Source organism: Doryrhamphus excisus, linkage group LG19, assembly GCF_037039965.1.
Source record: "Doryrhamphus excisus strain RoL-2023G ecotype Guam linkage group LG19, RoL_Dexc_Guam_v1.1, whole genome shotgun sequence".
Lineage (NCBI taxonomy): Eukaryota > Metazoa > Chordata > Actinopteri > Syngnathiformes > Syngnathidae > Doryrhamphus > Doryrhamphus excisus.
In genome coordinates this window covers 10,668,724-10,692,102 of record NC_136375.1, presented here as the reverse complement: position 1 = coordinate 10,692,102, position 23,379 = coordinate 10,668,724, and the positions used below count along the sequence as shown (strand labels likewise).

General features: G+C 41.2%; 1 protein-coding gene across 5 annotated transcripts in view; it reads left to right on the top strand.

Annotated features, from left to right (window-relative positions):
• The window catches only part of utrn (utrophin), a 117,286-nt gene that overhangs the window by 42,520 nt on the left and 51,387 nt on the right, over window positions 1-23,379 (top strand). For 3 of the 5 annotated variants that reach the window (XM_058055990.2, XM_078799148.1, XM_078799149.1), the window contains 3 exons: window positions 27-232; window positions 753-907; window positions 1,388-1,577. In XM_058055990.2, the coding sequence (XP_057911973.2) occupies window positions 27-232; window positions 753-907; window positions 1,388-1,577 (551 nt within the window). Of the gene's footprint in view, window positions 1-26; window positions 233-752; window positions 908-1,387; window positions 1,578-3,163; window positions 4,085-23,379 lie in introns of those variants that run through there. The other 2 variants (XM_058055996.2, XM_058055995.2) reach the window with 2 other exon arrangements.

The following is a 23,379-nucleotide window of genomic DNA, read 5'->3' as shown; positions in this document are numbered from 1 at the left end:
CAATGTACTGTACCTCTTCCCTCCAGTGGAGAGGGTGCGAAGCCAGTGGGACAACACTCAGCACGGCGTGGAGGCGCGACTCCAGCAGCTGGACAATATGATTGGCCACAGCGACCAGTGGGAGGGCCAGAGAAGGGAGGTGCAGGCTGTGATTGGACACAAGGAAGGATGGTTCCACAGCCTGCTCCAGCAGTCTGCAGACCCTCTGACTAAACAACTGTCTGACAGCAAGGTCAGTGCCCGCAACATCACCACACCTCATACCAATCCTCCTCCTGAGGACGTTAATCTTAGCTCCTTAACATTCTGAACTTGAATTAACAATTCTGACTCACTTCTCTGCAGTACAGTATCTTTTTAAAGCTTAATAGCAAGGGTGCCCCCACATCAGCCGTCAGCGTTAATGTGAGATGATGACAAACTGTGCCTCGGCTGACGCATTGCGGGGGATGAACGCTAGAGGGCAACTGAGGGCAACGGAATCCCAACATCTCCATTTGTTGCCTTTTAATGATGACTAATTGCACATTTTAACAGACTGGGGTTAACCTGAGGGGGGTCGCATATGCATGAGATGTTAATACGTAAGTCGAATAATCTGGTCTCCTCTTGAATAATGTTTGGAGTGTCTAACTATTACCTGACATTCATTACCATGTTAGGTCATAGGCTTCTTGCAGTTAGTCTCATTGGACGCAGCATGAAAACAAACAAGCCACATCACGCTTCTCATCCTGTTATTGTCAACACAGGCCTTCCTGCTGGAGCTGAGTCGCGGCCAGGCTGCAGTGGCGGCCTTCAACGAGCTGTCCAACCACCTTTTACACCAGTATCCGTCAGACGACACCAGGAGGGTCAAAGAGGTCACCGACGCGCACAACGCCGCCTGGAACAGCATCAATAACAGGTCTCAATGCCACAGCTATACTGCTATACAAGCTGTACACAGATTACTTTAAAGTATATGCAATATACTATAATGAGCATTCATTCATTCATTCATTTTCTACCGCTTTTCCTCACGAGGGTCGCGGGGGTGCTGGAGCCTATCCCAGCTGTCTTTGGGCGTGAGGCGGGATACACCCTGGACTGGTAGCCAGCCAATCACAGGGCACATATAGACAACCATTCACACTCACATTCATACCTATGGACAATTTGGAGTCGCCAATTAACCTAGCATGTTTTTGGAATGTGGGAGGAAACCGGAGTACCCGGAGGAAAACCCACGCATGCACGGGGAGAACATGCAAACTCCACACAGAGATGGCCAAGGGTGAAATTGAACCCTGGTCTCCTCGCTGTGAGGTCTGCGCGCTAACCACTAGACCGCCGTGCCGCCCTATAATGAACAATGTTTCTGAAATACTTGATGTGTGATGTGCAGGGCAAATGACCGCCATAACCACTTGGATGCTGAGCTGAAGAACCTTCAGGTGTCCCTCAGAGAGCTAGAAGCCTTCCTCAAGTGGCTTCAGGAGGCGGAGACCACTGTCAATGTGCTGGCCGACGCCTCCCAGAGAGAGGATCTGTCGCAGGACTCCGCCGGCGTGAAAGAGCTCAGACGACAGCTAGAGGTAGGAGAAGAATGATGTGTGTGTGTGTCCAAGTGGAAGCTATTATCTCCATGTCGGCCTCCATTAGGGCTAGCGTGCATTCACATGTGTGTTGCTGGTTAAAACGTGTCAATTAGGGAGCGTGTTGAGAGCGTCTGGACACATGTCTAGCTCATTGATCCTCAGCAACCTCAATATGTCATATGTGTGTGTGGGCTTAGTATGTATCCACGTAAGGTGGATCTCCACTCGAAGCCCTGACATATCGACTCCCGTTCGTCTCAATTAAAGCCGCATGGTCTCTCCTTCTGTCTCTGCCACAGTTGTGATTGATGGATGGCGTCCAAGTGGGAAAAGTAATTTAGTGAAATGGAAAAGTAGCTTGGTGTTTTGACCACATTTTGTGAAATTCTCACAGAATAAGACGTGATGTGTTTATGACCTGGCAGGGGGCGCCACTGGATGAAAAGAAATGAATAGTCGGAGGGACATGAGAGCGGAGGTTTAGCTTCTCTACTGATAGACACAACATTTTGAAGCAAATGTGCCTAGGAAACAATGGAATAAAAACAGTTTGTTCCATAGTGGAGCTGGGGCCATCCGAAAACCTTTACTAACTTTACAGCCAATGCTTTCAGTCACGTTCATTCATTCATTTTTTACCGCTTATCCTTACGAGGGTCGGGGGGGTGCTGGAGCCTATCCCAGCTGTCTTCTGGCGAGAGGTGGTGTACACCCTGGACTGGTGGCTGGCCAATCACAGGGCACATATAGACAAACAACCATTCACACTCACATTCATACCTATGGACAATTTGTAGTCGCCAATTAACCTAGCATGTTTTTGGAATGTGGGAGGAAACCCATAAATGCACGGGGAGAACATGCCGAGGGGGGAATTGAACTCCGGTCTTCTAGCTGTGAGGCCTGTGCGCTAACCACTCGGTCCACCGTTCAGCCCGCTTTAAGTCACATGCAAGTGGCAAAATAAGTTAGTATAATAGTAGAGTTAGTAGTTAGTAGAAGTTAGCAGAATAGTTGTTTCCATTAATGTGCATTCTCCCTTTGGAATGCATAATAAATGAGAAGACGTATGTCTCGGATATGGATTGTGGATGATGTGGAAAATCCCCCTCCCTTCATAAACGGACATCTTTATTGATAAAAATTGCAAAAAATGCCACTTTATTCCCTTAATATTCCAACCTTTTTGACTACCATTGCAATATTCTTCTTGTAACATTACCATTTTTAAATGATGACTTTATTCATTCATTAATTCATTCAAAAAGTCATAATATTGTGAGGAAAAATGTCATTTTAGTAGCATTCATTCATTTTCTACCGCTTATCCTCACAAGGGTGGCCAGCCAATCACAGGGCACATATAGACAAACAACCATTCACACTCACATTCATACCTATGGACAATTTGGAGTCGCCAATTAACCTAGCATGTTTTTGGAATGTGGGAGGAAGCTGGAATACCCGGAGAAAACCCACACATGCACGGGGAGAACATGCAAACTCCACACAGAGATGGCCGAGGGTGGAATGATGACTTTATGCTTGTGATATTACCTGTAGAGATTTTTCTATTCTCGTAATATTTCAGCTTTTTTTGCCTTTATTTTCTTCACATTACAACTTTTTCCTTCCCTACCGTTTGTCCTCTTGGTGACATCTGTGATTTTTTAACATGGCGTTTATCAAAGAGAAGTTTGCAGCTTCACATGGGAGCGCTCTGACAGCCACGGAGGCAGAACCCCAGTGGGAGACTTTGCTTCCAGGAAGCTTCCCACTGACTCCTCCTTCTTTCTGCGTATGTGTATGTGTGTTTATAATGTGTGTTATTACTCAGCCTCTCTCTCTCCATCTTTGTTTCCATTGATCTGTTGGGTGCACAATGGCATCCTCTCGTCGAGGCGCTACCTACTCTCTCGTCTCTCTTTCCTATATCGTGGCAGCAAAAGAGCCTCATCCAACTCGTGCCTTCCTTGGTGGCACTTTTCGCCTTTCTTTACTTCCTCACTTCTTCCCTTCTCTGTCGTTGATGCCTTTGACCTCAGCAGGGCGCTGTCGCGGCTGATTAGTGTGATTCTCGGAGCTTGTGAATGTCCGCGTGGAGGAGAAAGTGAGTGGTCTGACCGCCTGCATCATTGTGTGTGTGTGTGTGTGTGTGTGTGTGAGGGAGAGAAAGAGAGACAGAGAGAGCGCTCGCTGTGCGTGTGTGATTAAAAGCAAAGGCATGCTCATGTGACCGAGTGTGTACCCATCCCTGCATGTGTGTGAGTGCACTCCCGTTGCGCTCGGCTCAGGTCTCCCGTTCGGCAGGCTTTTTAGGGAGAGGGAGAACAATATGAGCGGGGCTATAGGGCAGTGATAGAACATGCGGACCAGCACCAGGCTGCTGTAGCAGTCCTAAGATGATGGCCATGGTCCGGACCTCCCTCCAGAAAGTGGTGGTCTTCCTACACAGGCTCCAGAGGATGGCCATCTCCTCGCCGCGGTACCAGAAACTCTGTAAGGTATGTGTGTGTGAGAGGAGAGGATGGAGAGTTTTGATTTTGGCTGAAACTTTGGTCATCTTCATCAGCGTTGTGTTGTCTCGACCTGCAAGTTTGTACATGCTAATGGTTTAGTTTGTTTTGAACTTGCTTAACAAAGTTACACTTGCGTAGCTTATTGAATCCTCCACCTTCTCTGTCTGTGCAATTAATGATAGGGCAACATGTACAAGGTTAAAGGAGGTTCAAAATGAGCAAAGAGGGGGCTTGCAGAATTTGGAGTGGTACGCCTTTCCCTGCTATTGCATTGTTAGTCTAGCAAAGTCCATTTTAAGTACCGTTAGCGGCCCGTGCTGTTCAATAATGCCCAGAAAGTCGATATAAAGTCCTTTTAGTTTCATTTGCATCGTTTATCAGTGGAGCCTCTCCCATGTGTTCTTCTTTTTGGCAGAATCTGTTCATTTAAATCAGGGACTCTCAAGTTGTCTCTACCTGCAAATCCTTGTGTAGCGTTAAAATACAAATATAAGGCATAAAAAATTATCCAGTGATCACTAGGTGTCAGTAATGTTCCTGTAATGTTCCATGAGACACACAAGCACCAAAACATGGTCTTTATTACAGATTTCAATCATCTCGCAACAGGCAGAAAAATCCCTAATCCCTACCGTTGCTGTTGTAACCCACGGCAAGCTAAAACTCAACTCTTAACCTGCTCATGTCAATTCCACATTTATAGCAACTTGCACAAGTCTTATTTATGTCTTAAATGGCTTGTTTTCTGTCATTATGTTTACTATAATGAGTAATATGAGTGTAAAGGTGACTATAGGGATGTTATTTAATGTCAAGAGGGCGCTAATATATGAAATATGAAAAGCTTGTCTACGCTCTGGTAATGTAAATATTTGATTTATGAATAAGGGATCTTATTTTACAGCTTGTTTTTGATTGATCCACACTTATTTTTCAAGTTATTGAGTATATAATATGTTTTTTTTGTTTGTTTTTTTATGTTTTGCTGTAAATAAGTGGCATGATGGCAGTGGACAGTATCACAAATTCTGTACCGTGGTTGTCAAACTTTCCAACTCAACATTGTTTTGCTTTCCAACTAGCATAGTTCTTTCTATTTCGGCTTGCCGTCACTGTTTAGTTAAAAGATAAACAATAATATTAAAAAAAAAATCGATGAGTTAGATAACTCAAATTCGGAAACGGCGCTTTTTGATGACAGTTTATGACACCGTAGCCTCCTTAGCTGCTTTGGCATTTTCATCATGAAGGCTTTAAGCCACCCAGAGAGGGCGGGGCTTTCTCCGAGAGGCGGGGTTGAGAGATACTGAGCGATAGAGAAAAAGAGAGAGAGAAAATGCATGGCAACAGTTTCTGATGGCTTGCCAGCTTCAATCAAAGCAACATGTGATGGTTCAGCCTAAGCCAGTCTTAATCCATAAATCCATCACTCCTCAGTGCTCAGGCTTTTTTGGTTTAATGTTAACCTATCTTAGCATGTTTGCGCTCGTGTTGAGCCTTATGTATGGATTTTTGGATTTACATCCCATTCCATTTAGGTTCCATACACAAGGGAATCAAATCTGTGGCTATTTATTGATGTTGTTAGTCCATGGTATGACATTGTGAACAATTTGCACCCAGTCTGGTTAGAAGAATATTTATTTATTAAAAATGCATGCATCCGATTCTCATAGGAATAGTGAAGAGTCGAAATAATCTGTTCCAGGGTCAAACAGTGGCCATCATTAAAGGTTGATTGACTTTACAGGTAATTTGAAGTCATATTCATATTCACAATAATTGAATAAATAAATTAACCACGCAATAAATAAATACGGGGGGGGGGTCATTTTAATGCAGACCTGCCAACATGTACAAATTTATAGTACTCAACATGCATTTTGACTCTTGAATATGCTTGTAAGCTCTCTGTAAGCATTCTTCTGGTTTCAGTTTCAAGTTCAGTCTTTATGGTACAGAAAAATAAATATTATCAGTTTCTCTAATATTTCAAATTGGCGGGGTGCGGGAAAAAAATTGTCCCTTGGATGGGGCATGACAAAAAATAATTGATTAGCACTGCTATAGCGAGTGGCTGAACCCTCCTGTCAGTACTTTAGTCTCAGTGGGTGGCGCCGGGGCCGCTCATGAGTGCACACACAGTGGTGCAAGCGAGGAATAACACTGCCTCCGCATTGGTTACGTGTGTTGGTTATGTATTTTTCCTTTAATATTTTGGAGTGTCTGGAATGGATGAATTGGATTTACATTGCCTCGCTTTTGTACGTTCTGGTTTTCATGTACGTAAGGACTCAATAACAACAACCGAGGTACCGCTGTACTGTGCAGAAACAATGACTAGCAATCTAGTCATTCATCTTTTTCAGAGGCAGGTAATACCTGTTGGGATGGATGTGATAGCCGTCGGGAGTCATCAGTCACTCCACACTCTATTAGCGCCCCCTGGGTTGCAACAGTCACTTCAGCCTCATCCAGCCTTCCCTGGAGAAAGTCTCTCATGCCAGACTTGTCGCTGTCGTCCCCCGGGCCGCTTGTTGTCCAGCCTCCGGACTGGAATGCTGACTTCTCCATGATGGATTTGGTCAGGCTGAGCCTCTTGGGCGAGGTTATTGTTTGGGATGCTGCTCGTGTTTGATATTCTTCATAATAATTTACCTGGCGTCACATCACAGTGTGGTTTTTTTTTTCTTTTCTTCATGCTCATTTGTAGTGTTTCCTTGAAAAGGTTCTCCTTTCAAAAACCGGAAACATTTTAGTGCGGTCTATTTTTAGACCTCCATCCATGATTTGGCACGTAAATAGTTCTCATCTCCATCTTTGCCTGTTCCAAATCGGTTGTGCTTAATGGGTGCTGTGCTATTAGGGGGAGTTTGGCCATCATAAAATGTTCCTTCTGGGCCCACCGTGTTCCTATATTGCTCAACGGTGTGACCATCAGCACAATGTCTGAATGAATTTCAAATGAACCCGGCAAATTTCAAATAAAGTGGCACCAGAAGCTCAGAGCTAACTCAAATGCACAACCTAACAATACAAAATATGATTGAGCATGTCAAATTAGCCTATCAAGCTAACAATTGTGTTGGTCTAAATGCCCTGAAGCGCTAACTTTTACAGCCTTGGGAACCTCACTCATTTACCACCTGGCATAGTTCCACTAATAACTACAACTATTTTTGTTGTTTTTCTAGTTCAAAATGCGTTGCATGTTTTGATTTCTATGGCTGCCTGCCTTGTTTAATCACACTAAAAATATACAGAAACACAGAGGAGGGTGAGGCTCAGAGCTAATTCAAATGCACGACCTAACGATGCAAAATATGATTGAGCGTGTGACACGCTAACAATTGTGTTGGTCTAAATGCCCTGAAGCGCAAACTTTTACAGCCTGGGGAACCTCACTCCATTCATTTACCACCTGGCATAGTTTCACTAATAGCTACAACTATTTTTGGTTGTTTTCTAGTTCAAAATGCATTGCATGTTATTGTAAGCGCTGCTGAAGATAGAGTAGTTTTGATTTAGTTAACATTTAAATAACATTGCAACAATCCTGTTTAAAGTCAACGACAGTGAAGCGTGGGGTTCAGAGCTAACCTTCACAAGCCGACTGTATGCACTAAATTATGATTCTTGTGTAAGAAAATAGCCCAGTGAGTTGACCCTTGTATGGATGCAGATGTACTGGTATGCTAATTTTTCCAGCATAGGGAACTTCACTCCAATCATTTTCCACCCTGCATTTTTTTGCAACTCATTTAGTAGTTGACAATGGTTTGTCATCAAACTTTTTATTGTGCATTACTGTATTGTATCTGTAACTGCTACAGAATACTGTGGCAGAGCATTGACACTTCAAATGTCCTATCAAAAATGGGATTTATCTTGTCCGTTGTGAGTGTTAACTGTGAGGTTGAGTTTATCACTTTGTGGCTGTTTTTCACCTGCCTGTGGCCTTGTAAGCACGCTCGTTTTGCCTCCATGTTTGTGTCAGGAAGAGTTTATTGGCGACTTGAAGATGGGCACGCCTGGTTTGTTTATAGCAGGTGCCCGGTGGCTAGTTTTATCTGTGTGTGTGTGTGTTTGATCACTGCCGTGTTGCTGAAAATTGGCTGAAGGGCCCTCTCTCCCTCCTCCCTCTTTCCCTCCCTCCCTCTCTCTCCTGAGGAGTGTCCTCCTACTCTCATCACTCCACCAGCCCAAGCTGTGTGCACTCACGTTACTAAAAGCGGCGTGAAGCCACATTTTGCCTATTCCGCTGTTTGTCTGGCTGGTGCTTTGTCCTGGAGGCATCATGCCCCATCTAGCTCTGTACTGCTGCTACCACCGCAGGGCAAGGTGAGTCAGTCACGAGCTGTCTCACCTCTCCGTCCTTCAGCTCCAAAAAGAGATCCTTTGGGTTATTAGCTCTTAACAGCAGCTCTGGTGCCTCCCGTGTAACATGACTCCTACCCACAATGCACTTCTGTCCTCGCTTCAACTCCTAAACACTTGGATGCACAAATGGACCGACCAAAGCGCAATACACTTGAGTGATGAGTCAGGAATATTTGCTAGCAGCTTTATAAATGCATCATGGTTCATGGTGGTATTTGGGAGGAGATGAGCTCCCAATTCTGGCGGCACGGCGATCTAGTGGTTAGCACACAGACCTCACAGCTAGGAGACCAGGGTTCAATTCCACCCTCGGCCATCTCTGTGTGGAGTTTGCATGTTCTCCCCGTGCATGCGTGGGTTTTCTCCCACATTCCAAAAGCATGCTAGGTTAATTGGTGACTACCATAGGTATGAATGTGAGTGTGAATGGTTGGGATGGGCTCCGGCACCCCCCGCGGCCCTAGTGAGGAAAAAGCGGTAAAAAATGAATGAATGAATGAGCTCCCAATTCTATGTTTCAGGACAAAAATGCTTAAGTTACCTTATCCCATCACTTGTAATGTCCCCAGTTAAGACTTAATAAGGCATATGCCTGTCAATGTTCTTCAGCTTTAAAAATACTTGTCGTTTAAATGTGTCCAAGTTCCCTTCCCTAACTGGCACTGAATGCAGACATTGACCTTTCAACACGGACGTACTGTCACTTTGTGATCAAATAAAGCAGTAAACACGGCTTTAAACTGAATGTCATTACATGTAAATAGCAAGTGCATAAAGCACCCCCCACCTCCCCTGTGTGTTTCCTTCCTTGCTCCACATCACACACAAGCCGGGCCACCACGCTGCTATTTAGCCACTAATGCCTGGCTTTGTTCTTCTGTGCACTAAAGCACATGGATTTTTGTTGTGCAGCCTCTTCCATTAACCGCTTTCAGGGCCGACCCGGTATACCACACAGCGGTAAGCTCGGGCTGCTAATGCCTGTGTGGTTTATCGCCCCATAGACTTTATGATGCCGCAAAGCAAGTAGAGTCAGAATCCCACGGCCAAAGAGTGAGACAGCAGTTTGTTGCTGGGGGGGGACTTGAAAAGTGGGAAGAGCTCTGTGATGCTCGTATAACATTGTGATAAGTGCTATAAGTTGAAGAAATGCACATGTATGCATTTGTATTTTTAATATTGTGTCTCATTGAGCTAACAAGTTGTGTTGGGTGATACCAAAAATTTATATTATCGATACCAAGATGTCATTATTTTATTTTTGTGTGTTGGTACATTCTTAGTGATATCGATACCGCACTTGCCTATATTGGAACATGGGATATTTACACCAAAAGACACACCATAAACCTTGCAATCCTGCCTATACTCTGTGTTTCCAAAGCCACTCGTTTTTTTTTTCATCAGAGTTCAACAGCTGCCGCAGTTCAAGCAATGAATGTAAAAAAGACAATCTAGATCTAGTAATCTACTAGTAAGACAACATCAATTTTAACTTAAAACTGTTTGGTTTGACAACTGATGTTGGCTGTGCCCAAGTTTTACGTGGTGTCGTATCTGTTTGAAAAGTTCACCAATCACTCTTAGCACCAGACAGCCACACTCTCTCGTTGCACAGTGAGAAAGTCACAGTGACCTGCAGAGAGTCACTAATTTCCTTTGCCAGCGTGAAATCTCTTTGACCTTCAGTCTGTTCTCAACACCCCCCGCTCCATGGCCGCCTTGCTACGCAGTGTACCAAAGCGAACAAGGCGACCATGCAGGGTCGACACCGGCGTGCGACATAAAAGCGATTTCTTTTGTTGATGTGACGATGAATGTCTGTTTTTAAGGACAAGTGACTGACGGGGGTACATGTGTAAACGATGCTGAGTCACAGTCACATGGTGCATGCAGTCTTTGCTTCCACGTTGGCACTTTTGAATGTTTAAATCGTCATGTTAATTATGGATGATGTGCTTTTAAGAGCTTACAATGATTACTTTCCAGACATGGAGCTGTCTGAATAGATGCTTCCGCATGGGGAACTAAAGTAAAGTTAACAAAGGATGCAGTGGCGTCTCTAAACGCCCTCCGACGTCACATCATTGGACCAAAAGAAACTCAGGAAAACTACCTCTGAAGTCGCACACAACTGTCAAAGATCAGGGTGAATTTTATGACTCACGGGTCACATTGATTTAAATAGGAGGCATCAAGCAGAATGACATACTTGGTCACAGTGCCACAAAACGTAAACCTCCACAGCAAGTTAACGCCTCACATCAATCAACAACTAAGCACTAAACATAGCATGTAACTTGAATTTTTTTCCCCCAAATGCCCGCAAAGCATGCTCGGTTGTCCAGCTGCAATATTCTTCTTCTTCTTCTTCTTAATTTATTTCAGACATGAATACTATGTTACATTATTCTTTCTCACATATACACTTACAATACAATACACTTACAATATCTATTTATATATATATATATATCTACTTTTATATGTATATATCTATTTTTATATGTATATATGTGTATATATATATATACATATACATACGTACAGGCACACACACAACACCTCATTACTACACATGTCTGAAAAGGAGCAGGAAGAAGCAAAGCTTATTAAATCTTACCACTTCTCCACGCCATAGCAGTTACCAATTCAATATGTGATTTTTTTCCCACACATAGAATCACAGAATCTTACATAAGACAAAACAACAAAAGAAGAGTGGGAACATCGGACACCCCAGCAAAACCCCAGGACATTGCCGCAGCACGCGATCAACCCCGCCAGCCAACCCACCTGGCCCCGACCCCCGTAGCCCCTGAGTGCACCCACCGAGTGCCCAGCACCCCATCAGTCCCCGCACACCCCGCTGCCCTCCAATAAGACGCCATTTTGGCTGGACCCATAAGTAACATAACTCAACATATTTTACAATCAAGCAAAGCACAAAAAAGTGATCCTTTTTGACTTGTCAGTGTCCCAAACTGAGACCAAATGAGTTTAAACAGGGACGCACCTCCTGAAAGAAGTACGGGTGGTTCTGTGGTTTGTTGAATACTGCCCTCTGCACGCCGTTTATTTGGAGGTACATTTCATAGCAAATGTGTTCTGTGGCTCTGTGACAGCAGATTAAAGATAAAGCAGGTTATATATAGTCTGTAATCCTCAGCAGGGAACAGCTGGCCAGTGGAGTCTCATTGCGACGGGAGGGATTGCTGATTTTTTTTTTTTTTTTGCTCAGAATTGTACTGTGAACTTTAGTAGTTTGTGCTCGTGTTAAGTAAGCATCAGCAGCGGGAAACCCACGCAGATTTAGTGCAGTTCTACAAACAAGTGATGCTGTTTGTGCGGACATGGCCTGGGTCACAGTCACTAATTCTCAGTGTGTTAAATATCATCAGGATTAGCAGTGGGGGTTTAATTAAAAAGCAATTACCTTTTGGTGCGGGTGCGTGTGGCGAAAGCTACTGTGGCGTTGTTACAGGAAATGGTGCAGCACCGATCATTTAAGAAGGCGACATACCAGGAAAACGACCATAGTCAGCATTTTTTTATTGTTAGAATTTCTCTTTCATTGTCGTAGATGGTTTATTGTAACACGTCCATCAGAGCACAGAGCGGGCTTCCCTTGTTGCCGGGCGGATTTCAGAGAAGACCCATTGGCTAATAAAAACGGTTTTCATAATCAACATAGCACCGAAACATTGTTTGCTAACTTGCACGTGAGTGACAGGAAGAAAAGCTCTGACTCTTAGTCTTGTAGCGCTGCCCTTTGAAACATTATTTTTTTAGGGGACCGATATGAGGGAATTGTGACATCATACGGATAAATCCCATAATATTAAAGATAGATTTTGCATTACCCGTACTGTGCGTGTGAGTGTACCAAGTGCTCTGCCACAAAGGGCAAAAACCCGACCATCCACCCATGTCAAAAGTGCAGACATTTTTGCCAAGCTACTTGGAACATGTGCCCGAATACAGTGCACCTTGCTGGACTATGCCAGGTGGTTCCTCCCGGTCGATTCTCTGGTTCTCTATGCAAGGACCAAATGGTGCTTATGAAATTTGCACTTCCTGTTTGGTCTCTTAACCCTTTTTTTTTTAAAGCTCCATATACTAAAATAGGTTACCACTCTAATTTGATGTTGCCAATAGCGCTCTCTCCCACTCGGCTTGCCTTTTGTGGGTCAAACGTGTCAAAATAGACGTAGCGATAAGGGTTGTTTACAAATAACACTAATTCTTGATTTAAGTGGGGAATTGTTGGCCCTCTGGTTTGTCGTCTTTTGCAGCAATTCATCAAGATTTGAAGTTTGCATTGATGTTTTTCATAGCCGGAGAGAGGCTATTAATTACTGCTAATCACTCAAAGAGAGCTTCAGTGCCCTACAGAGATAGAATGCTGAAGATGCTGTATAATGTGTCCTCTCTTTATTCTATCATGTTCTATTTATAGCTCATTTTTGGCCCTGCCTCCTCAGACAGTACCTTGCGAGACTAAATGATTGACAGGTCAATGCAAGCTCCGTCCTTGCTCTTGTTAACCTTCCCTTTGTCTTCACCTCTGCCTCTCTGCTGTGGTGGCTTTTGTGTTTAGAAATAAATAAAAACATACTGTATGAAGATGACTGTGCAGCAAGTGTGTGTTATTGTGTTTATGTTACAATGCTACCATGCTTATGCTGGTTGCCATGACAGTGTCACTCAAGGCCCGCCGGCCAGCATGCTGCTCAGACAGGCAAGAGGAAATGAAAAGAATGATGAAGGAATAAGAAATGTCATCCGTATCTCCGCTACACATACAGACACACACACACACTCACACACTGATCACAGATAAAGAGATGCCACTGCCACTATCTGGCACCATTTCGGTTTTGTAACCCAAAGCGGGGGGCATGGATGACCACACCAAGACCAGCTGAGCTAACCTCTTGCCTTGTTGTGGATGCAGAATATAATTCAACTTGTTTTTGGGTAGCATTTTCAAATGCATGCAGAGGTAGATAAAGCTGCTGGATGCAGCTCTTGTTAATGATGCCATAAAAGTTAAAGTTAAGTTGGTGCACACCTTTAGGGGTCAGTTGTGTAAAATCGGAGCAAGATTGGTTGAAAAATGTCCGCCATCAAGCAGAACGTACAATGATTCCCAAACCCGGCGAGTATTTAAAGCGCATGCAGACGTATGGATGCTTGAAGAAGGAAAATATTCCATTCATTAATATTGAGGTGGGAACCACTTCACCGTGATAAACGAGGGATAAGTGTAAAAGTGCAAAGGCAGTCGGAGGCCACCCTTTATTATAAATTGTCCTTCTTTATGACAAATGTCAGTCAGGCTTTAAAAAGGAGGTGACTGCCAATACAGGGAGGAAAGACACATTACTCTTGACCCTTGAAATTGCCACTCAGACCATCATCTCCGGTGCTGCTATGCTTCAGTTATGATGAAGCTGTGACGTGTTGTGCATTAGCGTAATTGTATCTGGCATCTGGAGTAAAAAAAAGCTCAAAAGCTGACCTTCCTGCTTTTAAGAAATTTTAGGCTTTCGGTTTATCCAACGTAAAAAATTGCAAGATTTATTCCCAGAATGAATGACAGAAAACTGCTGATGTTCTAGAAATAGGTGGCATAGAGTGAGTATATTATTCACTCCCCTAAGGCCAGCTACCTTCCCGCCACGGTCCTTTTGTTGCTGTTGATTGGATGGCTCTTGATGGATTTTTGGCCCACTTGTTTGAAGCGCTTATGCGCCGTGTTGCTTAAATTGCACATGGGAACCGGCTGTGCGCTAGAGGTCAATTGGAAGGGGCCAACATGGGCTGTAATGGAAGATGGGTCCTGGTCTGACTGGCTTCCTCTCCTCCTGTATGTGGAACCCCTGTCCTTTCAATGGCCTTTGTGTTTGTGTACATGCTGACATTGTTGGTTCATGTAACGGCTTTCAATTCATGATTGGACTACCTTTTCATTGCCATGGCAACCACACAAAACCTGGGCGACGTTAAGTACTGGTGGACTTGTGTTGATCAAGTGTTTTCTGCTTCATATCATTGTGGATTGAATGTAAATTACCATTCATGCCTGCAAGGACAGCCTGGGGGATAAAAGAAAAAAACACTATAAGACTATATGAAAATTGCAAGAATACATACAAAAATACATAAAATTGTATTTTTTATTTTAAGTTGTAATATGAGTAAAAACAGTCTGGATGTAAAACATTCTGAAAGACTGAACAAAAGTAGAGAATAACATGAGAAAAAAGTAGTAATTGTATGAAAATTGTTGTATGACCAGTCAAAACCATGTCATATTAAAATAATAATAACTAACATAATAATAATTAACATTTTCTCTTTAAAAAAATGCAATGTTAAGAATATAAAGTAGTAATATTATGAGAACAAGTCTGAAATGTAAGAATTGCATTTGTTCAGAAATGTATTAATAGATGATCGCTGCTTTGTGGTTTACTATGGACTGTTATTATTCTAAAAATATTGAAAGACAAGACATAAGTAGTATTCTGGCCATTGATGAGACATGACATTAGATTAGATTACCCTTTCACGCTGCATGAGTTCAGCCATGGCATGTTCTCCTCCCTTTCCGTGTGGAAGTGGTATATTGTTGGCTTCTTACTTGATCGTTACCTATAAGTGGCCGTTTGTAGGTGACTACAGCGGTGTTATTTCATGTCTGCAAGGCTGGTAAATGGTAAAAAAAAATGACAGGTTTTGTATGCTCTAACTACCAAAATATTCAATTTATTGGTATTGAGTCCTACTTATTTCTGTCGTGGCCCGGAATCAATTCACCGTGATAAACGAAGGACGACTGTAAATTGAATGGGAGCAAGGGTGAGCTCATTTTTATTTATTTGGTTGTATAAATCTTGTTCCTATGACGCACACACGCAACGCCAGCCAATTCTATCAGCACTCGATTCTAATCACCGATGTCAGAGCTGTATTAAAAATATGGAGGTTCTATCATGTTTGGAGCGTGTAAACAACATCCTAATAAGATCATGTGCACGATTACTCCCTCTCTTAATCTTCTTGTATTTTTTCTCTTAATAAACTTCCATGACTGGTTGTTTTTTTCCGGCTTTAATCCTTCTTGCTTTGCTTCTCAACGTGGCTTCGGGAGGCACAGAGGGTTAACGACGGGTTAATTGGCTACCCAGATCCGACACCTTTGATGCCCATAAGCGCTAAATAGATGCAAATCATGCGGCCATGGAAATGGATCTCGGTGATCATCTCCCACTTATCCCAGACGGACGTTAGGACCACTTAAAGGGATGAGATGAAACATCCTGATGCATGTGTCCTACATCCAAGGGTCTCTCATGGCTCTTAGTATTGATGTATGATTATGAAAGCTGATGATGTGATAAAAAGGTTATTTCTCTCATTGGCAGAGGAGAGCAGGCACCATTCAGTCCAGACCTTTCATTTTTCTTCATCAACTCAATATGTGGTACTTTTACACTTTTAACATGCACAACTTTCCCAATGGGCTCCGTTTTTGGAGAGAAAATGGGACACATTCATTTCTCATTTTCTATTTTGTTTCTGGTAGTTTTTCCTAGATAAAGTCATTTATGAGGAAAAAATTATGTGAATTGAGCAATATTTTTAATTTTTAAAAATATAATTTTAGGACAAAAGCTGGAATTTTTATAGAAAACATTTGTAATTGCACGAGAAGAAATATTTTTTTTTTTTTTTAGACAAATTTGAAAAAAGTCATAATATTTGTATAATAATGGCAACATTACCAGAATAGTAACTCTTATAGTTTTTGGAATTTTGGAGTGCCACAAAAGTCATGGTTTTGGAGAAAAAAGTGATGATTTTTATTTTTTAATTTTTGTGCAAAATATTGGAAAATGTTATGAGAAATATTCGTTTTCCAAGAAAGAAGTTGTGATTTTACAAAAATAAAGGCAAAATATTAAAATAATAAAGTAATGATTTTGATGGGGGAAATTGCAGTGTAGTATTTTTAATTTATTTTTAATTTAGTATTTTGATATTATTTTGTAATTATTATTATATTTATAATTATATTCTTATTATTTCATTATTTTAAAGTTTTTTTTAAATATAATTATGAATAATCATATTATATTAATTATAACAATAATTGTTATTATTATTATTATTATTATTATTAAATAAGTGGTTATAGGAAGCCAATATTTCAGTGTTTTGACCATAAATGAAACGTAAACTTAACAGTCCTTACATTTTCCTCCCTCCAGATTCCCTGTCTAAGTTAAAGACGGTGAGTAAATATCATGAATATAAATATGAATAAACATATCATCTCCTGTAATTGCCTACTGAAGGAGTGGCTGGGGAAGTGTAGCATGGTGTCTCTACACATCGTGACAACAATTGCGTGCGGTGTCCCGAGGTAAACGTGGTCAAACATTATGGAAAATGCGGTAAACGCATAAAATAAGCGTTTTAGGTCGGCGATGTTCTCTCAGATGTTTTTTTGTGATGAGTAATCACACTCGCACACATGCACGCATTCACAGTGTCGTTTTAATCAGCGGCGCCTTTGATCCGCCTCGATGAGGAAAACCATATTTAAGAGGGGAAAAAAAACGCATCATGAGCAGGAGATGAAAGGCCTGTCCAATTACGGGCCAGCTAAAGCTGAAATATGCGGGTTGTTCATGAAGTACTCGTACACATTGACGCAGCGCATATACGCTGCAAAGTCTCCAAACGCTGACACAAAAGAGAGATGTAGAATCTCAGTACAAATACATTTATCTATTTTATTAACAAGACGAGACGTTTGCTGACACTTTATGACAGAACAGGCAGAAATATTGCGGGAATAAAGGCTTTGGGAAAGATGTCGTGAATACAATATCATGTAGTAAAATGGATTTGCTTCTGTTTGACATATACTAGCTAGCTTACAGGCCTCTTAGTTTAAATCGGGGGCGTCAGACTCCTTTTTACCGTGGGCAACAATGCAGGTATGAGGTGCCAAGCTGAAATTGGAGTATGCAACAATGGTACTGTTTGATTTATTAAGAGTAATAAAGGAAATTATGTAATAAGATATAATAATAATAATAATAAAGATAAAATAGTTTTTTAAAAGTATATGTTTGTGTCTTTAAAAAATAATTTAAATGATTGTGTGTCATAAAAAATGTAAATAATCATAACAAACATAATTAATTAATAAATTTAATTACATTTATTCATTCATTTTTTACCGCTTTTCCTCACGAGGGTCACGTGGGGTGCTGGAGCCTATCCCAGCTATCTTCGGGCGAGAGGCGGGGTACACCCTGGACTGGTGGCCAGCCAATCCCAGGGCACATATAGACAAACAACCATTCACACTCACATTCATACCTATGGACAATTTGGAGTGGCCAATTAACCTAGCATGTTTTTGGAATGTGGGAGGAAACCGGAGTACCCGGAGAAAACCCACGCATGCACGGGGTCCACTGCATGCAAACTCCACACAGAGATGGCCGAGGGTGGAATTGAGCCCTGGTCTCCTAGCTGTGAGGTCTGCGCGCTAACCACTAGACCACCGTGCCACCCAATTACATTTAAATACATTTAAATAATAATTAATATATATTTTTAAAAAGTGACCATTTCATTGGAATAATTTTCAGGCTTTCAAGGGACAAATACATGTTGGGTCTGGGTCTAATTGCTGGATGGAACATTGCTTCTGATTTCTTCTATCTTCTTTCATTTTGCTCACAGTAAGGGAAAAAGAATATGGGCATTGATGGGAAGAAAAGCGAGTTCCTTAAAGTTGTTGATGTGCACACCGGAGGAGGGAGAATAGAAATCAATAGAAACGGTGAAGAATGCGGTGATATAACACATCACGTCTTCACCTTCCTACCTAACGGGTGGGCGGAGCTAAAAGTGGAAGATAGAGGATGTATACGACTAAGGCGAGTGTTTAGGATGAGGCCTGCAGGGGTGTAAAGGGAGCGTATGTGCACATTGTTCAATACATACAGTATACTGCCTCTTTCACTTTCTATTTCTGTTCTATTCTTCTTACGGTTGGACTGACTCACCTGCTTTATTTAGCACAAAAGCGTGCGGAATGTTCTTCTCGTAGGAAGTTGTCTCATTAGTAAAGAACACACACAGGATGTCTTTCCTGGCGATGACTGAAGACGTGATGTACGTCGCAATTTGCATTTTTATGTCGGACCCAATTATACAAACAACGCCTCAGATTTATGGAAGCTGAAGCGGAGGGAGGGAAAAGACAAACCAAAAGATGACAAACCTGTGATCAGGTTCATATTCATACAGCAATTACATTTGGACAAATGACAATGACAGGAAGGAAAAGACAGCATGGAGTGGGTGCTCCCTTTTTGTAGCCATGACAGCCTTGGTTGATTCGTGTGTACACGGCTAAGAACTCATAATATTCTGATAAAACACTTCATATTTGAAGAATAAAGTCATAATCTTACAAGGTAAGTCAATGTATTACGACTTGACCCAAGTAGTAGCCGCATGATACTCAAGTCACAGAGTAATTTAAGCTAATAATTTAGCTTGACACTCCCATTCCGTGTGGAAGTGGTAGGTGTTTGGCTTCTCAAGTGTATAAGAAATCAATTTCAGGTGAAGTGGTTAGTTCGCTAGGTTGTTAGCTCACTTGCTTGCAAGCTAATTTTTGGAGAATCAAGTCTAACAATATTACGAGAAACAATTAGTCCAAGAATTAAGTTGTAATTGTACAAAAATATGCTCCAAAATATTGAAATATCAGGCGAGAAGTCATAGTTGTACAGGAATTTCACAAGAATAAAGTCGTAGTTGTACAAGGATGACGTTTTTGTGCAAAAATGTTACATAAATAATGTTACTTAACTTGTTCGTAAATAATGTTACTTAACTTGTTCGCTACTAAACAACCGCTGGCTCAAAAACGACATATTAACACATGTTTTTTACGGTGTAAGAGGCACAAAGAGGTGATGATGCAACTCCACAATAGAAGAGAGCATGTTCGGTGCGGTTTTAAGCCAAAAAATCAGATGTACATTTTTATAATGCAACCAGGAAGTGAAAAAACATCTCGGGCCTTTTTCTGCTGATTACTGAAGAGTCAAATCAATCGTTTGGTCATGCAGCATCAGCCAAAAGTTTGAAGACACTTTGTCATGTTATCGAATGAGAACATGTCCCCTAACTTTTGACGAATACTATATTTCATAATTTGCCTTTTGAATCTTGACTGAACTCATCTTCTTGGGAACCAAGAATGCATCCTCTTACTATCAACGTAACCACTGGGCGGGATTATATAAACTCCGGGGTCTTATCTTTCCTCTGACCTCTGCCAAAGCTGCGGGTCCCACCCAGAAGCCGCCCCCCCCGAGGGGTCCCGACAGGAAGTGTTGTTGCTATGAAGTCAGTCCGACACACCCTTGATGGACTGAGAGCGATGAACTGACTGACTGAGGGAATCAGCGCTCTTACGTTCTTCTCTTACGCTGTTTAGACATTGATCCATCCAATGGTCAGTCAACAGGAAGCACATTATCTATCGATTTTCATCTCCGTAGCTCATCCATGTGTCACCCCCCTGTGTGAGCAAAGCTATTTATAAGATGTATGGATTTTTTTCTGCTCTATATGAAGGGATGGGGTAATTATTTCATCCCTGAATGCAGCGCCACAACACTGACTACCTTTTTTCTCTCACTGGAAGGCAAGGATGTTTGAATTTGAAGGGGGGGGGGCATACTGAGCAAATGAATATTTATGAAGCAAAAGTCATATCAGAAGGAATACGGGCTAGAAAAAGCAGGCCATTTGAGCGGGTGTGCGAGGGTGATGTTTATTGGAAAATAGAACATTTATGCAGGTTTGTTATCATAAAGCTGAATGGAATGTTTTGGTAGACGGCGCTGTGTTTTGAACGGCGCCCTTTCCCACGCCACCTTTTTACCCGCCCGAAGCAAACGGCAAATGTGGAAAGATTGGAGAAATGACACACACTCACGAGTTCTCGTACCGCCTTTTACAAGCGAGTCGTCATCGGCCTCCATCTGCTAGCTGCTTTTCTTCTTCCCGCTTCTTTATCCTTAAAGGGCCCGACAATTTCAAAGAAGTCTCAGAAGCCCCAAAATAGTATATATTAATATCATATTGGAAGACTCCAGGCCAAAATCTAGCATTGATGCTGGAATTTAGGCAGTACTGCTTTGTGTATATAGCTTTAATGTTAATGAGCCGTGTTTGTTGAGCGTGTAAAGTGCTAACAGTACAGTCAGATTTAACAGCAACATCATGCTAGGTTAGCCTAGCCACTGAAAAAAATCTAAACGATGACAGTTTGCAGAGCTCCAGCTTTTATTTTAAGATGAGTAGCAAAGCCTATTTGGGGGCTCTAAAAATAATATAAATATGATTTTTTTTAAAAATATCTAATTAAAAATAAATGTTAAAAATAATTGGATAAAATGTTGATAATATAATGTTTTTATAATTTAATGCATTATTAATTATGTCATTATTGTATGCTTCATTTTAATAAAATATTACAATTATTTCATATCATTTTGATAATTTATTTTGTTTTGAAACTGCAATTTAAAAATAAAAATTGATAGATATTTAATTAAAATAAATGTAAGACTATTAAATGTTTATTATAATTGTTTATTATGTTATACGTATTTTAATATTTAATAAGTTATCTATAATAAAATGCATTTTAATTTTTAAGTGTTTTTAATGAATTAAAAATAAATGTTAAAATTATGTAAAATAATATTTAAATAATAATATATTATAATTGTTTATTTTATTATTATTATAATAATTTTATAATTTCTTATAATTGTTTATTTAATAATGTTCTGATCATGGAAACTGCTATATAAAAAAATGCTGTATATAACACATATATTCATATGTTCATCAGGTATGTCATGTTACACATATCGGTAGCGGAAATTGAGAGTTGGACTCAAAAAATCCAACATCGGACATCCATAATTATTATTATTATTGATGTATATTATTAGATATTGTAGTAATAAGTATAACACAAAGTTAATTTGTAGATGATTTGCTCAGATAGTTAGCATACATTGTGGGCTAGTTTTCGTATATTTATTGTACAAAATGCATCAAAAGTTTTTTTCATCATGATTTTTCGGTATTCAGAATTGCCCTGTCCCAAGCAACCGTTCTTCCTGAACAAAATTAGCCTTGTGTTTTTCGCCTCCTTCTTGACGTTATCTCTCGAGTGTCTTGTTAGCACACAAAAAGGTGAATCAATAGCTGATTATCAGCAGCAGCAACAGCAGCAATAAATCCATTTCAATTTACCCCAAGGCACTTTGCTATGAATTCCAGAATGTGTCCTTCTGAAATGACTTGTGCTTCGTTATTGGCTCCCCCTGTAGTGAGTTATCGCCGACCCTGCTGACCTTTGATGCTCGCTTGTCTTTTCTAATGGGAGCTATGTCACATCATCTGAGGTCAGGTGTGAATTGTTGTGCTAGCTCAATATTTGTGCGTTTCTATGAACAACTTTTTGCTCTAATCAGGAGGAGGAACCCGGAGGCTGCAATTCCATTGATTTGGATTTCTGTTGCTGTACATTTGGATAGTGTGAATGATGTGAGCTCACACAGGCAGTAACTTTTGACGTATACGCAGTCATTTCGTAGAAACAGGCCCCATGTGCTCGGTTTGTCATCCTGTTACATGGTTGCCTAACGTTGTGTAGGCGGCATCACATCTGCTCCCTCTTGACATCATCTCGCATGCTGCCTACTCGCTATTTCAATTTGCCCTTTTAAAATGTGGTCATGTTATTAGTTTTATAAGAGGTTAGCATCAGTTTGTATTTTCATGACTTTGCGCCACATGCTTTTCTTGTGTTTTCAATGTTTTTGTTAAATGTAGTATGCTTTTCCACGTTCATGACCTAGAAATGTAATTAGAATTTTGTATTCTCTTATTAAACCATGCCAAAGTTTCAGATAATGAGGTTTGCACATTTGGAAGTGAGAACTGAAAGAAGTTTGTGATGGCTCAAAACGCTCGGTTTCAGAAGGTGTGGTAAAACTGGACCTTTGTGATGTCACAGAGGGGTGTGGCTGTAAGCCAGATGAGCTCTCTGCCCTCCCCCGAGCTTGCCAGGGGACGGGCCGTGGGTGGAATACATTAATACAGCCAAAAATGGGATGGGAAGCACGAAATCCAAAGAACAGCTGAATAGGTGCAGATTCTGGAAGGTCACACCTACATTTCTCATGGTCAGCCACCGGGGGCAGATAGTTTATATTGTATAATAAACTGTAGGCAGGGTACCAGCTGGCACACGTTGTCGTTTCGTAATTTGCCTCCATTTCCTGTTGTCATGGATTTTATATGATATCCCACACAGAAGACTTGAAGAATTAACAAAAGAAAAGTAAACATAAAAGTTCAGCTCTGAATATTTGCAGGGGTAGCAAAAAAGTGTAGTGCAAGAAGAAGTACAAGCAGTAACCACAGAATAACATCTTTAATTTGTCTTGATATTACGCATGCATTTTTCCAATTACATTTTCCCTCCAATCAGGGCAGTTAAAGAATGTCTCGGCGGCATCTCATTCATATATTAGACACGCATATTAGACAGAAATTCCTCAAGCGGTCTAGTTGTCAGCATGAATCAAAAATGCTGTTTAAAGGAGCCCTGAGTATGTAGATCTTTTTAATTAGCTAAAGCGTACTTCAAAGTCTTCTCCTTATGAATATTCAACCTTGTGTTTATTTTTTGTTTTTTTTTTTTCCTTCTCTCTCTTGACTTGACAGCCATCTGTCTGCTTGTCTTTGATGTGCACCACATGTCT